Source organism: Mastigoproctus giganteus, chromosome 9, assembly GCF_048544385.1.
Source record: "Mastigoproctus giganteus isolate SK-2022 chromosome 9, ASM4854438v1, whole genome shotgun sequence".
Lineage (NCBI taxonomy): Eukaryota > Metazoa > Arthropoda > Arachnida > Uropygi > Thelyphonidae > Mastigoproctus > Mastigoproctus giganteus.
Window position 1 is genome coordinate 163,300,334 of NC_143583.1, and position 14,120 is coordinate 163,314,453.

Sequence of the window (14,120 nt, forward strand, 5' to 3'; positions counted from 1 at the left end):
TATCCCGCTTTACGATATTAATCTGTTACCATCGTATCGCGAAAATATCATAATGTTAACCCAATAACACATTGTTTTTTTGGGGTGCCTCCATAGCCAGGTGGGAAGGAGCAGCAGTGCGTAGCACACACTTCTTGATTAGACCAGGGTTCGAGCCCGTCACCACCAAATACGGAGGATGTGGAAAGGTCAGGGAATAACCACCGCATATCCCGGAGCAATATGGCCTTAGTTGCCAATGCTCCTAAAAACCAAATAACAATAACAACAATAACAACATTGTTTTTTGGTAATTCATTCCATGACCTCAGAAGTTCAAATTTTTGCTATATAACTCCCTAAAAGGTTGTTTTTATAGTGTAAATTGTATTAGTTACCAATTCAAATCATTAAACACACTGCACTTTCATCATTATCATATGTTATAAGAACCAATTTTGAAAGGCTATGTGATATTTTTCTAAAGCACATTTCTCGAAGTCATGACCATAAAACAATAAAAACAATAAAAACAATTTGCACTTTTTGGTTTATCGGGCTTTTCTGTTACCGCAAGCAATTAGAAACGGGTAGTAAACTCAATGTTATTGCATTTGTGAAAATACTAATAGCTGGAATTGTGGGTTTTTACGTTATTTTAGTGAAATGTGTTTTCCCTTTACTGAAATCTTCAATTGTATAAAAAACATAAATAAATTTTCAGAAACTTCTCTTCATTTTTTTTTTTTTTTTTTTTTTTTTTTTAAGCTTCGTAAACTTGTTACTCCGTGCAAATCGTGTTAGTTGCAATTTGTGCATTCCATTAAAAAATGCTTATGCATGCTATCGAAATTGATAAAGAAAAGAGAAGATTATCTTGGAAATAAATGCCTCTTCTTGGTTTGATTTTACAGGCTACGCTTTCATTTCTTGGGATAAATCAATCATTGTTTAAACATAAACTAATTAGCTAACTAATTTCATTGTTGATAATGTAACTCCTATTTTTAACATTATGTCTATGGCAAATAAATTCCTGGTTTATGAGTTTTCGCTTTACAAGCACGCGCTAGGAATGAATTAACTCGTAAAGTCGAGAACCACCTGTATTCATTTTCAGCCATATTTACTACTGAAAGTAAGTTTTATGAAATGTAATTTTTCTTTTGTATATCATGAAGTTTTCAGACTATATGTATTGTGCTATAGCATTAAAATTTGAGAAACTGCTTGATACTGTGAATTTATTTAAAATATATGTTATATTCTAGGCACAGAATGAAAGGTAGAACTACTCTGTGGAATCCTGGATGTGATCATGCTGGAATTGCCACCCAAGTTGTTGTAGAAAAGAAATTGTGGAGGGAGGAAAAATTGTCACGACATGATTTAGGAAGAGAAAAGTTCATTGATAAAGTATGGAAATGGAAAAATCAGTAAGTAAGCAATATATACTGCATATATAAAGAATTCATTATTAATATTATTCTTTAAGTGCATTAAGATTAGGTCAATTACAAGACATTTATTACATATCAAATATTTCTTCTTTAAATAATTTTATTTCTTCGCCCTGAGTATGGTAATCAGTTAAAATTCTGCAAGCACTTAAGGGAACAAATTTTTCTGAGTGCTTAATTCCAACATTTCTATTGTTCTGTTGCATGTAACTCGTGACCATAACTCATAACACATTATTTAATTTTTGGAACATTCAATTTTTAGTATTTGTTTATTGAATATAAGATAATTAAAAACAGAGCTATGATGCTCAATGAGTTCTACATTTATTTGTACATTAATATATAGAAATAAAGAGGACTTTGCCTCAATGCTTTTTTGTAGAATACCTCAACACAACACAACACACTCCTGAATTTGATTGGTCGTAAAATTATTTCTTAATGGCTTCTTTCCTTCAAAGTCATATGAATGGGCTGACGTATCCGCAATCAATAGCTAAGGTACCCCAACCCGACTCCCACCAACACAACTCTGAATGCCTGAAGACATTATGTCTAATAATAAAATCATTAAAATGATTACAGTGTATAAAAGTTAAAATCATTAAATTAGTTAAATAATTTAAACTAATTTTGAACAACTTCCTTACTAAAATGGACCGGAGCTGTTCAACAGTCTGTCTTGGTCACAGGATAGAAGTAACATGAAGTAAGTTAGTGGGAAATTTTATAAAAAATTCGATATTATTTAATATCTTGGCACATGCATTCAAATGACTACGAATCCGATATGAGAAATGGGGGTGATGTACATTAATGGAATTCTCGTGTAATTTGATTTCCAGATTTCAGCTATTAATAATTTAGTGTAGTTCTGCTGTATACTAAGTATTTTGGGCTTGTCAAATAAAAAGGTGTGACTTTTGTTGATGGCATGGAAAGCTAATTCTGATGCACCTGCCCTAGACGCATGTACTGAAGCTAAATATTGTTTCACTCTCACATTAATTTGTACCCCGTTTCGACACTTGATAAGATGAATCACGTTCCCTACATGAAATGTTGTATATTATGTCGTTTATCTGTGTTGAAAATGATGAAAGTATTGATCGATTACTTAGTTCAGTATATAATTTTCGAATGGGTCTAAACACAATTTTAAATTTTGTATCTCTGAAAAGTTTGTTAAGTTGTTTATGCCATTGTTTGACATATGGAATTGAAATAAGGTATTTCTTGGTATTATTTTTATTGACTAAAGTTCTCTCACTTGTAACTTGTTCTCTCACTTGTTGTTACTGTTGTTTGGTTTTCAGGAGCATTAGCAACTAAGGCCATATTGCTCCAGGATATGCGGTGGTCATTCCCTGACCTTTCCGCATCCTCCGTATTTGGTGGTGACTGACTCGAACCCTGGTCTAATCAAGAAGCGTGTGCCACGCACCGCTGCTCCTTCCCACCTGGCTACGGAGGTGCCCTCTCACTTGTAACTTATTTTTAGCTTTTATTTTAATCTGGTCAATGATAGAAAGAGGATAGCCTCTATTTAAAAATCTATCAGTTAGTGTTTGAATATAATTGGTTAACGATAAATCTGATGTTATATGCATTCAGAAAATGGTTGAAAATAATAGATTGTTTGTATGCAAATGGATGGTAGCTGTTCTAATGAAGGAACATGTCCATATTTGTCCGTTTCCGATAAATATTAAATTGGATACTATTAATGTGATGAGTGAGTATAAATTTTAAGAAATTTAATGATTTTTTTTCAGAGTTCTCGGTTTCAAGTGTGAAATTCAGGCTAGGGTTGATGTTATTGGATGAGTGTGAGATGTGGACATGTGTATATGTAAAGGGTGGCATTCTGGCTGCTTGGCTACCCAGAAGCATCAGTCACCTGGACAGATCATTCTGGGTACTCGTCCACACCACGGGAAGGTGGGCCAGTCCATGTACAGCACGTACTGTCTCAAGAGAGACTCTGACCCACCTAATGTTGTCAGAAGGTAGGCCAGGATCCTCTGGGGTCCCATTCCAGAGGGAAAAAAAATGATCATCCATGGTGTTGGATATGGAACCAAAATTATTAAAATAAAATATTTATAAAAATAAATAATAAAAATAAAATAAAAAAATAATAATAATAATAAATAATAATAAAAATAAAAAATAATAAATAATAATAAAAATTTAAAAAAATAATAAATAATAATAATAATAAATAAAAAAATAAGTAAAATGGAAGAAGGTAGTGGTGCTGCTAAAAAAAAAAAGCCAAAAAAAAGCCAAAGTAGTAAACAAAAAAAAAGTATGATAATATATAAATGCATAAATAAATAAAGTGATGCTACTAATAAATAAAAAAAAACAAGAAATTATAATAATAAATAAATACATAAAAGAAGGAAAGTGGTGCTGCTAAAAAAAAAAAAAGCCAAAAAAAAGCCAAAGTAGTAAACAAAAAAAAAGTATGATAATATATAAATGCATAAATAAATAAAGTGATGCTACTAATAAAAAAAAAAAAACAAGAAATTATAATAATAAATAAATACATAAAAGAAGGAAAGTGGTGCTGCTAAAAAAAAAAAGCCAAATAAATTAGTAAACAGAAAAAAAATAATAAAAAATAATTTTGATAATATGTAAATGCATAAAAGAAAGAAAGTGATGCTACTAAAAAAAAAAAAAAAAATTATAATAAATAAATACATAAAATAAGGAAAGTGATTCTACCAAAAAAAAAAAAAAAAAAAGGAAGAAAGCACTTAATTTTGTCTGCAGGCCAAGGAAAAATTTCACTTCTTGAGGATTTGAGTTTATATATTATTAAAGGAGATCTAACCAACTATGCATCAGCAGGACCATTGTGCTGTATTCTCTTGAGATCTGTCAACACTGAACGCCTTTGAAGAAATACGCCTTGAGCGAAAGCCTGAAGAATCTGATATGACTCCGAGCTTTGAAGCATAGATGACTCCTGTCCTGGTTGAAAATTATTAAGTGCTTGAAGAGGAAGTCCGAGATCATCATACAGGGAGCAATGAAACAAGATGTGATCCCAACTCTCTGGTGATCCACACGAACAGAGGTCTGTTTGTGATAAATTGAACCTAAGAAGACTCTGGTTCATCGATCCATGTCCTGTCAACAGGTAGGACGTGAATATGTCCATGCAGAACCACAATCGAACACGTTTATCAAGGAGAAATGAAACTTGTGATATAAATTTTCTTGTTGTTGCACCAACGGGAGCTGTATCCCATCGAGACTGCCAGATGTTAACTAACTCGTTCCACAGTCTCCTTCTTTCTCTTTTAGCATCATCTTGAAGATTGATGGTTATTCCAAGAAATTCGGTCTCAATCTGCTTTTTCAGTCTGTATAAAAATCCTCTTATAAGTAACTTGCAAGTCTAAAGGTAATGTTCCGGCTAGTACTTGCAGAGCTTGCGTCGAGACTGTCCTGCATGCCTTAACTAAACACCGCAAGATGGTTCTCTGCAATGAGGCGAGTTTTGCTCTGAAGTGTTTGAGCCGTGCCCTGTGAAACCATGCACCGGCAGCATACGTGATTAGAGGGAGGAAAACTGCATTGTAATAGATCCTTAAAGTTTTTCTGGAGAGCCCCCATTCAACACGGGACACCCTAACAATTGCACCAGTAAATCTACGTATTTTAGATGATAAGTTTGTCAAGTGAGGAATAAAATTGAGATTGGAATCAATTACCACTCCTAGAACCTTGTACTCTTTAACTATGGGGAGACGAATGTTGTTGATCTTGACCAATGGGGGACGAGAGATATCCAACTTTGATCCAAGAATCATCATCTTTTTTTGACAAGCTGATTTTAAGCTTATTTGCCACAGTCCAATCTTAGAGATCCCGGAGAACAAAAAAAAGAGTTACCATTTACCAAGATGGTGAGATCGTCTGCATACGCTATTATTTTGACGTTATCGAAAGATCGGGAGAGCCACGGCTGCAGCACCATGTTCCATGTAAAAGAACCCAATATAGAGCCCTGTGGCTCTATATTGGGTCCTCTAGATACTGATCTTGACACCTGGCTATGTTTAGCCTTGACTATTATGGTTCTATTGGCAAAGTAATTACAGATTAAAAGGTAAAGGTGGTTGGAGCACCTAGCCGATCGCAGACGCTCCAGGACGCTCTCCCACCAAAGGGAGTCGAAGGCGCCCTTGAAGTCAATGAAAACGACCAGGGTATATTTATGTACCGAGTTTTGAACTGAAGAGACAAAGTCCACAAGAGCATCCTCTCAGGAACGTCCGGGACAGAACCCATATTGACTCCTTGAAAGCAGATCCTGTTCTACCAGTAGGGTATTCAATCTAATGGCCATTAGTCGCTCTAGCAATTTACCCAAATTAGGCAGCAGAGCGATTGGCCTGTACGATCTAGCCGCTCCAGAAGGCTTATCCGGCTTTCTGATCAACTTAACTAGAGTGACCTTCCAAATTTCCGGAAAAGTTTCTTCCTGAAGGCATCTGTTGAATAAGTTTAGAAGAACATAAGGTTTTAATTTCAAGAATCTGATAATAAAAATGTTTTCTACAAGATCTAGTCCTGGGCACTTCTGAACATTAACTTTATGCGAGACAGCCTGCAGTTCATCCAACGTAAAAGGTTCGGTGGTTGTTGAGGACATAAAATTCATTGTCTGATTGGATTTTAGAATGCACAGCTAAGTCTGAGGTAGGATCATTCAACGGAAAAAGAGCATCTAAGATTGCATTTGCAGAATCATGCCAGTTTAGTGTTTCCACGGAGTCCACCACAATTGAGCCAAATATGTTAGAACCAGAGGTTTTTCCTCTTACAATCTTGTATAGAAGACCCCAAGGGTTAGCATTTCCAGAGGTGTGAACGAAATTCATCCACATTTCACGCTTTCGAGAGGCAATGGCCTTCACGTAGCTTTTCCTCAATTAAGAATACTGCTGGTAGAAACGATTAATGTAGGCTTGGGGCCAGTCTCCATGCCTTTGGTAGTACCTACGGGCTCGATGAACTTCCCTTCTTAACTGGGATAACTCCTGCGTCCACCATGAACACGTCTTCTGATTAACCCTCTTTTTCCTAGAAGACTTATATGATGCTTTTATTATAGCATTTTGAATATAGTTCACTTGGTGAGAAATAGGTGAGGTTTCAAAAGAAGCAAGTTTCTGTTCGTCAAGGTCCAGAAGAATGGAAGAGTCAAAAGCATTCCAGTCAATATTTCTGACGGAAAATCTTATTAATTCTGGCTGTGAGAAAGTGCATGAAGATGTAACGGCAGAATCATGGGAAAGCATATAAAAGATGATTCTATGGTCACTGGTGCACCAGTCTGTATACACAGTCCAGTCAGTAAGCCGCAAATCGAAGTGAGAGTTTGTCATCGTTATATCTATATTAGATTCTCCTGCATAACTTTAGCATTAGCATTAGCATTAGTAGAGGCATATGATGCAAGAAAGCAAGCTTATTCAGCATCAGCCAAAAAAAAAAAAAAAAAAAACCCACTCCCATTTCACCCCTCCGTTCGTTCGAAATACCTGTCCAGTTGAGCTTTAAATTTGTTTAGGCTATCAACTTCAACAACAAGTGATGGAAGTCGGTTCCACCAACCAACCACCCGCTGGCCAAAGGCAAATTTCCGCACATCTATCCGACATCCGTCCTTCCTCAATTTGAATTTATGCCCTCTGAGCTGATTATTCTGAGCAAGATGAAGAATCCCATTGGCATTGAGCATGCTCAAACCATTCAAAGCCTTATACACCTCTATCAGATCACCTCGCCGGTGCCTAGTCTCCAGACTCTGTAATTTGCAAAACTTAAGCCTTTCTTCGTAAGAGCAACCCTTTGTTCCATTCACTAATCTTGTTGCCCTTCTCTGTACCCGTTCCAGCAGCTCTACATCCTTCTTGAAATGAGGCCTCCAGACCTGTATACAGTACTCAAGATGTGGCCTAACCATTGCCTTATACAAGGGAATAATCACCTCCTTATCCCTGCTAGAAAAATTCCTGTATATCATTGACAAGACACCATGAGCTACTCTTGCAGCTCGTCTGCACTGCTCAGAGAACTTCATATCTGCCTGCACAATTACCCCCAGGTCCTTTTCATTCTCCACCACTGTCAGTGTAGTACCGCAGAGTTGATACGTTGCTCTGGGGTTACTGTTTCCCATATGTAGTACTTTACATTTGTCAATGTTAAACTTCAGAAAGTATGAGGGTGATTAGGCTTGTTGTGAATTAAAACACAATGATTAATTATGAACTCCTCCAAGAGAAGGCCACGTGCATCCGTAAAAGAGCTGTGCCAAACGTTTGATTTTGTGTTGACGTCCAGTGAGATCAATATATTGCTATTCGGTCCCAAAGTATTTATCACAGTCTCGAGGTAAGCAAGAGAGTGATTAAAGTCCTCCAATGGAAGCAGTAGAGAGAAATTAAGTAAAAATTCATTACCGTGATGTCTAAAGAGTCATTAAGAATTAATATACAAGATTTGGGATTCTGGTCAACGGGTTGTATTATTCTCATTTTTAACGAGTAACCCAGGATTTTAGACTGTGGTCCAGACTGGACGCGTGCAAAATAAGGCTCTTGTATAGCGACAATGTCAATACAATTTGTCTCGGCAGAAAGCCTAATCTTGTCAGCTACTGCCCGAGATCGCTGCCCGTTTATCTGCATAATCCTCAGACGGCCTTTCTCCCTCCCAGACGAAACTGGCATAGAACCGTTTAGAGAGGTAGTGTTGTTTACATTATGTACAGAGTGATGAATCAAATTACTCATAAGCGGTCCTTATTCTTTTGGTTTCTAATGCTCTTTTATATTCAGGACATTCACTGTCCTTTACAGAATGGCTGTACTCCCGTTTATGTCGCTTGCAGTTTGTGCAGTAAGCCGCCTCTTCCTTATGAGGGCACTCAGAGAAATCATGACCACTGCGGGCATATCCTGAATAGCATTAGTGTTACATAGAACATCATCCAAGTATCTCCCTAATCAGGGCTATGCAAATTGGGGATGCATTGGATATGCCGCAGCTAGCCCATGATCTAGGAGACCCCAACCCAGGGAGCCATCAAAGTCTCAACATAAATATACAAGGACCCTTAACCCCTTTTGCAACCAGGCCCCCAAATATTTTTGCACAGCCCTGCCTATAATATCTAACTTGGAGTAAAAGAGGGTTCAAATATACATGTTCAGTCATGGAAAGGTAAATTTCTGATAAGAGACTGCTAAGGTTTAAGCCCATTGGTAACCCAAAAATTTGTTTATATACTTTATTGCGAAACGTAATAAAATGATCAATTAGCAGTTCAATCAAATGAAAAATTTCTTTAATGGGAATTTTGGTATGATTGATAGGTATAGTGTTATTACTTAACATGTCCCACACTACATCTAAACTATACTCAATGTTTACGTTTGTGTACAGAGATGTAACATCCTGGGAAAAAAGGTTATCATTAAAGTTAATTTTAATCACAGAATTCCTGGTATAAAAAAATTAGCAATTACCACATCACGTAATATTATTAAATTAGCTTTAAGTTCTAGGTGTTCTATCAAACAGAGATATCTTTTCCAGGTTAAACAAATTCTCAATAGGCTAAAAAAAATATACACCCTAACGATTGGTCATCATTGAAGACCTCCATTAATGTACAACGTGAGGTGGCGCCTCCATAGCCAGGTGGGAAGGAGCAGCAGTGTGTAGCACATGCTTCTTGATTAGACCGGGGTCGAGCCCATCACCACCAAATACGGAGGATGGGGAAAGGTCAGGGAATGACCACCGCATATCCCGGAGCAATATGGCCTTAGTTGCTAATGCTCCTAAAAACTAAATAACAAACAAACAACAACAACAACAACAATGTGAGGCATTAGCAGTTGAAACCAAGTTCATACAAATAGTAGCAGTGGCATGTGATGCAAGAAAGCAAGTGTATGAGCTTATGCAGCATCAGCCAAAAAAAAAGATTCGCTAAATGCTCTGGTCATAGTTACAACATGGAAACATGTAATTTTGATGTATTATTGCGTGATTCTAGCCAAGATCAGAATAGTTTATCCACTAACCCTCTGCAAAAAGATAGTACAACAGCATATGAACAAGTAACCAATTTGTCTTCATACACTTTATCACAGAATCAGGTTTCAATTCTATTTGAAGGGATTGAACTACAATACAATTTACCACCCCATTTTTTTACCCAAGAAACAGTGTGTAATTAATATTATATTTGGTATCCGAAATTTTACACAAAAAGATTTAATTGTACAGCAAATAAATCAGGTAATCAATAACATTAAAAGCTACCCAGATTAAGTAGGTATCAGGTAAGTCCTTACATGACCTTCAAAAAAACAAGGATATTGTAATACAAAAAGCCAACAAGGGGAATATGGTAGTAATACTCAATAAATTAGATTATATTAGCAAGCTGAATTCGATCATATCAGACACATCCACTTATCGGGAGGTTAATGATACTTTGTTTACCAATTTAGTCAATCAATACAACAGAACATTAACTACTCATCGAAGAAACAATTTCATTACTATGGCCCAATTAAAAGAACTGAAAGCCAGAACTTTTAACATTCCCACTCTTTTCGGTCGTGTAAAACTTCACACAACGGGATTTGCCATTCGCTCGATCGTCTCATACAGAAATTCTGTGTTTGCATCTCTAGCTACTTATACAATATCATCAAACTCTTTAGACTTATCTTATCTTCCTTCGTGTATTAGGCGATCTGCCTGTTCCGATCTCGAAGAGGTCTGTCCATCTTTTTTTTTTTTTGGTATTCCTCTGTCTCTTTTTCCTTTTGCTCTATATGTATAAGCTAATTTAGGGAATCTATTATCTTCCATTCTTTCTACATGTTCTTTCCATCTTTGTCTATATTCTATAATTTTTCTGTTAATTGAGTGAGTAAATCTTTAATTCCTTAATAATATTTACGTTTGGTATTTTATCTAATTTTGTACATCCTTTAACATATCTTAAAATTTTCATTTCTTGTATTCTATTAGTGTCTCTTTGTTTCAGTATCCATGTTTCAGAACCATAAAGACGTGTTGGTATTGCCATTACTTTGTAAATTTCAGTTGTGTTTCTTTCCTTGTTTTCTTAGCCAGAGTTCTTTTTGTTGTTCCACATATATTTTGAAATTTCACCAATTTCTGGTTCATATCTTCTTCGACATCATATGTTATATCACATCCTAGATATTTAAAATGTTTTACTTGTTCTAATAGTTTATTATCTATAGCTATTTTTGTTCTCACTGTATTTTTCCCTTTAAAAGCCATTGTTCTAGTTTTCATCATTGATATTTTAACTTTATATTCTTCTGTTATTTGGCTTAATTTAAATACTGCTGTTTGTAAATTATCTTCACTATCTTGAATAATTACTTGATCATCTGCAAATAACAGTGTATTAATCCTATTCTTTGTATTTAAATATATACCTGTATTAATTTCTTCTTTCCATTTACATATCATATCCTCGATATATATGTTAAACAGCGTTGGTGACAAGCTACATCTCTGTCTAACTCCTTGATTTATTATACTTTCTTCTGTTAATTTATTACCTGTTATCTATTACTATTTTTGTTCCTTGATATAAACTCTGTATTATTTTTGTAAGAAGCTTTAGGTATCCTTTATTACTCAATATGTCCCATAGTTTTTGTCTCTTTATTCGATCAAATGCTTTTTCATAATCTATAAATGCTAAATGCATTTTCTAAATTAAACTCTTTTCGTTTTTCTATTATTTGTTTTAATATAAATATATTATCTGTACATGATCTTCCTTTTCTGAATCCTGCCTGTTCTTCTATTAATATTTCATCAGAGGTAATTTTAATTCTATTATTTATTATTTTGCTATGCATTTTATATACTGTATTTAGTATGCTAATCCCTCTATAATTCTTTGTGTCATTTCTATTTCCTTTTTTAAATATTGAAATAATTTTTGCTCTCTTCCATTCTTCTGGCATTGTATATTGTTCCCAACATTTATTAAATAAATTTAGTATCCTGTCTTTTAAAAAACTTCCTCCATACTTCAGTTCTGCATTTATACCATCCATTCCTACTGCTTTCCTATTTTTTGCAGCTTTCAATGCCTTTTCCACTTCTTCCTTCGTTATCGGATCTATGTCACTAACTGGATCTAACTGTATCTCTTCTGTTTGATATGTTGGGTCTTTCCACAATTCTTCATAATTTTTTTTTCATTGTTCTTCCTTTATTATATTTATTCATGAAGTGCCTTTCTCTGTGCTATTCAAACTCTTTAGACAGTCTATTAAATTTGGCAATAAAGAACTATGATTTTCTATTTAATAGCTTGAAGAATTGTAAATTACACAACAACAATAACCTTTTTTCCTTGGACGTTACATCCCTGTACACAAACGTAAACATCGGATATAATTTAGAAGTAGTGTGGGATGTGTTAAGTAATAACACTATAATACCTATCAATCATACCAAAATTTCCATTAAAGAAATTTTTCATTTGATTAAATTGCTAATTGATGCTAATTTTATTACGTTTCGCAATAAAGTATATAAACAAATTTTTGGGTTACCAATGATACAAAATTATATCACCTGCATATACTTTAATGAAAGATTTTTATTACAGAGATGTCATTTAAATAAATATTAAATACTACTGGTCCTAACTGTGATCCACTTAGTCACATTCCTTTTAATCTTCTGTTTCCTTCCATTTGGTCCTTCAGTATTCACCACCAGTTTTATCTTATTTAAATAACTAATTAATAAATTTAGTAATAGTAATGGAGGCATGTGATGAAAGAAAGCTAGTGTATGAGCTTATGTAGCATCAGCCAAAAAAAAATATATATATATCACACATCCATTCCTTCTAAAAGTTTGTCCAGTTCCTCCTTGAATTTATTTAAGCTATCAACTTCCACAATGACAGATGGAAGTTTATTTTTCAGCAATTAACCACTCGCCGGCTAAAGGCAATTTCCGCACATATATTATACAACTGTCTTTCATCAGTTTGAATTTATACCCCCTCAGGTTCGTAATCTAGGCAATCAGGAGAATCCCACCACCAAGACTCGCTTAAGTTCTGCAAATTCCAGCCGCTGCAATTTGCAGAACTTAAGCCAGTCTTGGTGGTGGTAGTAGTAGTAGTGGCATGTGATGCAAGAAAGCAAGCGTAGGAGCTTATGCAGCATCAGCCAAAAAAGAAATTTACAAAACAATTCTCTCTAAATGTTTGTCCAGTTCCTCCTTAAATTTATTTAACCTATCAACTTCCACAATGACAGATGGAAGTTTGTTCCAGCAATTTGCCTTTAGCCAGCAACATGCACGGTACTAAGTACTATAGGTTTTGATACCTTTTGTGTTTGGTATTTTCATAAAAAAAAAAAAAAAAAAAAAAAAAACCACCCGCTGGCTAAAGGCAAATTTCTGCACATATATTCTACATCTGCCTTTGAATCAATTTGAATTTTTTTCACCTTAGGTTCGTAGTCTGAACAAGTGGAAGAATTCCATCAGAATTCAGCGTGCTCAACCCATTCAAGGCCTTATACACCTCAATCAGATCACCTCGCAGGTGCTTAGTCTCCAGCTGCTTCAATCTGTAGAACATAAGCCTCTCTTGGTAAGAGGATCCCTTCACGAATCTTGTTGCCCTTCTCTGTACACGCTCAAGCAAATCTACATCCTTCCTAAAATGAGGCCTCCAGACCTGTATGCAGTACTCAAGGCGTACAGGTCTGGCCTGACCATTGCCTTATACAGAGGGACAATCACCTCTCTTTCCCTGCTAGCAAAATTCCTATATATCATTGACAACATCCCATGACCTGCCCTGGCAGCCTGTCTGCATTGCTCAGAAAACTTCATATCTGACTGCACAATTACTCCCAGGTCTTTTTCATTTTCTACCACCTTAAGTGTAGTACCACACAGTTGTAAGTCTGCTTTCGACTGTGTCCACCGGCCTGCCTTATGGAAACTACTAGAGGTTGAACATGTACCTCGAAAAGTCATCACACTCCTCCAAACTGCATACAACGGTTTAACCAGCCAGGTGCGCATCCAGAATGATTTATCTGAGGAATTTACCATCCAAACTGGAGTCTGCCAAGGGGATGTAGCCTCCCCGTTGCTTTTCAACATCGTGGTCGACGCCATTATGAGGCAAGCATTCAGAAACAGACAGGGCATACAATATGACAAGGATCACTATGTGACTGACCTGATGTTTGCTGATGATAGTGCTATCCTTGCCGGTAACGACGCTGAAGCCACGGACATCCTCTACGACATTGCCCGGCCATACGGTTTGAAGATCAATGCTGGTAAGACAAAGGCCCTGACAACAGATGGGTCGCAAGCCACCATCTATCTCGAAGGCGTCCAGATCGAGCAAGTGCAGGACTTTAAATACCTTGGGTCGCTGGTCCAGGAGAAGAAAGTTGCATCCACCATGGAAATCCACAGCAGAATTGGACAGGCGGCCACTGCGTTCGCCTCGCTCAAATGGTGTCTGTGGAAGAGGACCAACATTTCCACAAAGACTAAAATCCGACTCTTCCGGACTTTGATCCT

At 35.9% G+C, this 14,120-nt stretch overlaps 1 protein-coding gene across 1 annotated transcript in view; it reads left to right on the forward strand.

The window, feature by feature from the left end:
- The window catches only part of ValRS (Valyl-tRNA synthetase), a 394,022-nt gene that overhangs the window by 88,225 nt on the left and 291,677 nt on the right, over window positions 1-14,120 (forward strand). The window contains exon 5 of the mRNA XM_090381628.1: window positions 1,251-1,415. Coding sequence (XP_090237754.1) covers window positions 1,251-1,415 — 165 coding nt within the window. The remainder of the gene's footprint in view (window positions 1-1,250; window positions 1,416-14,120) is intronic.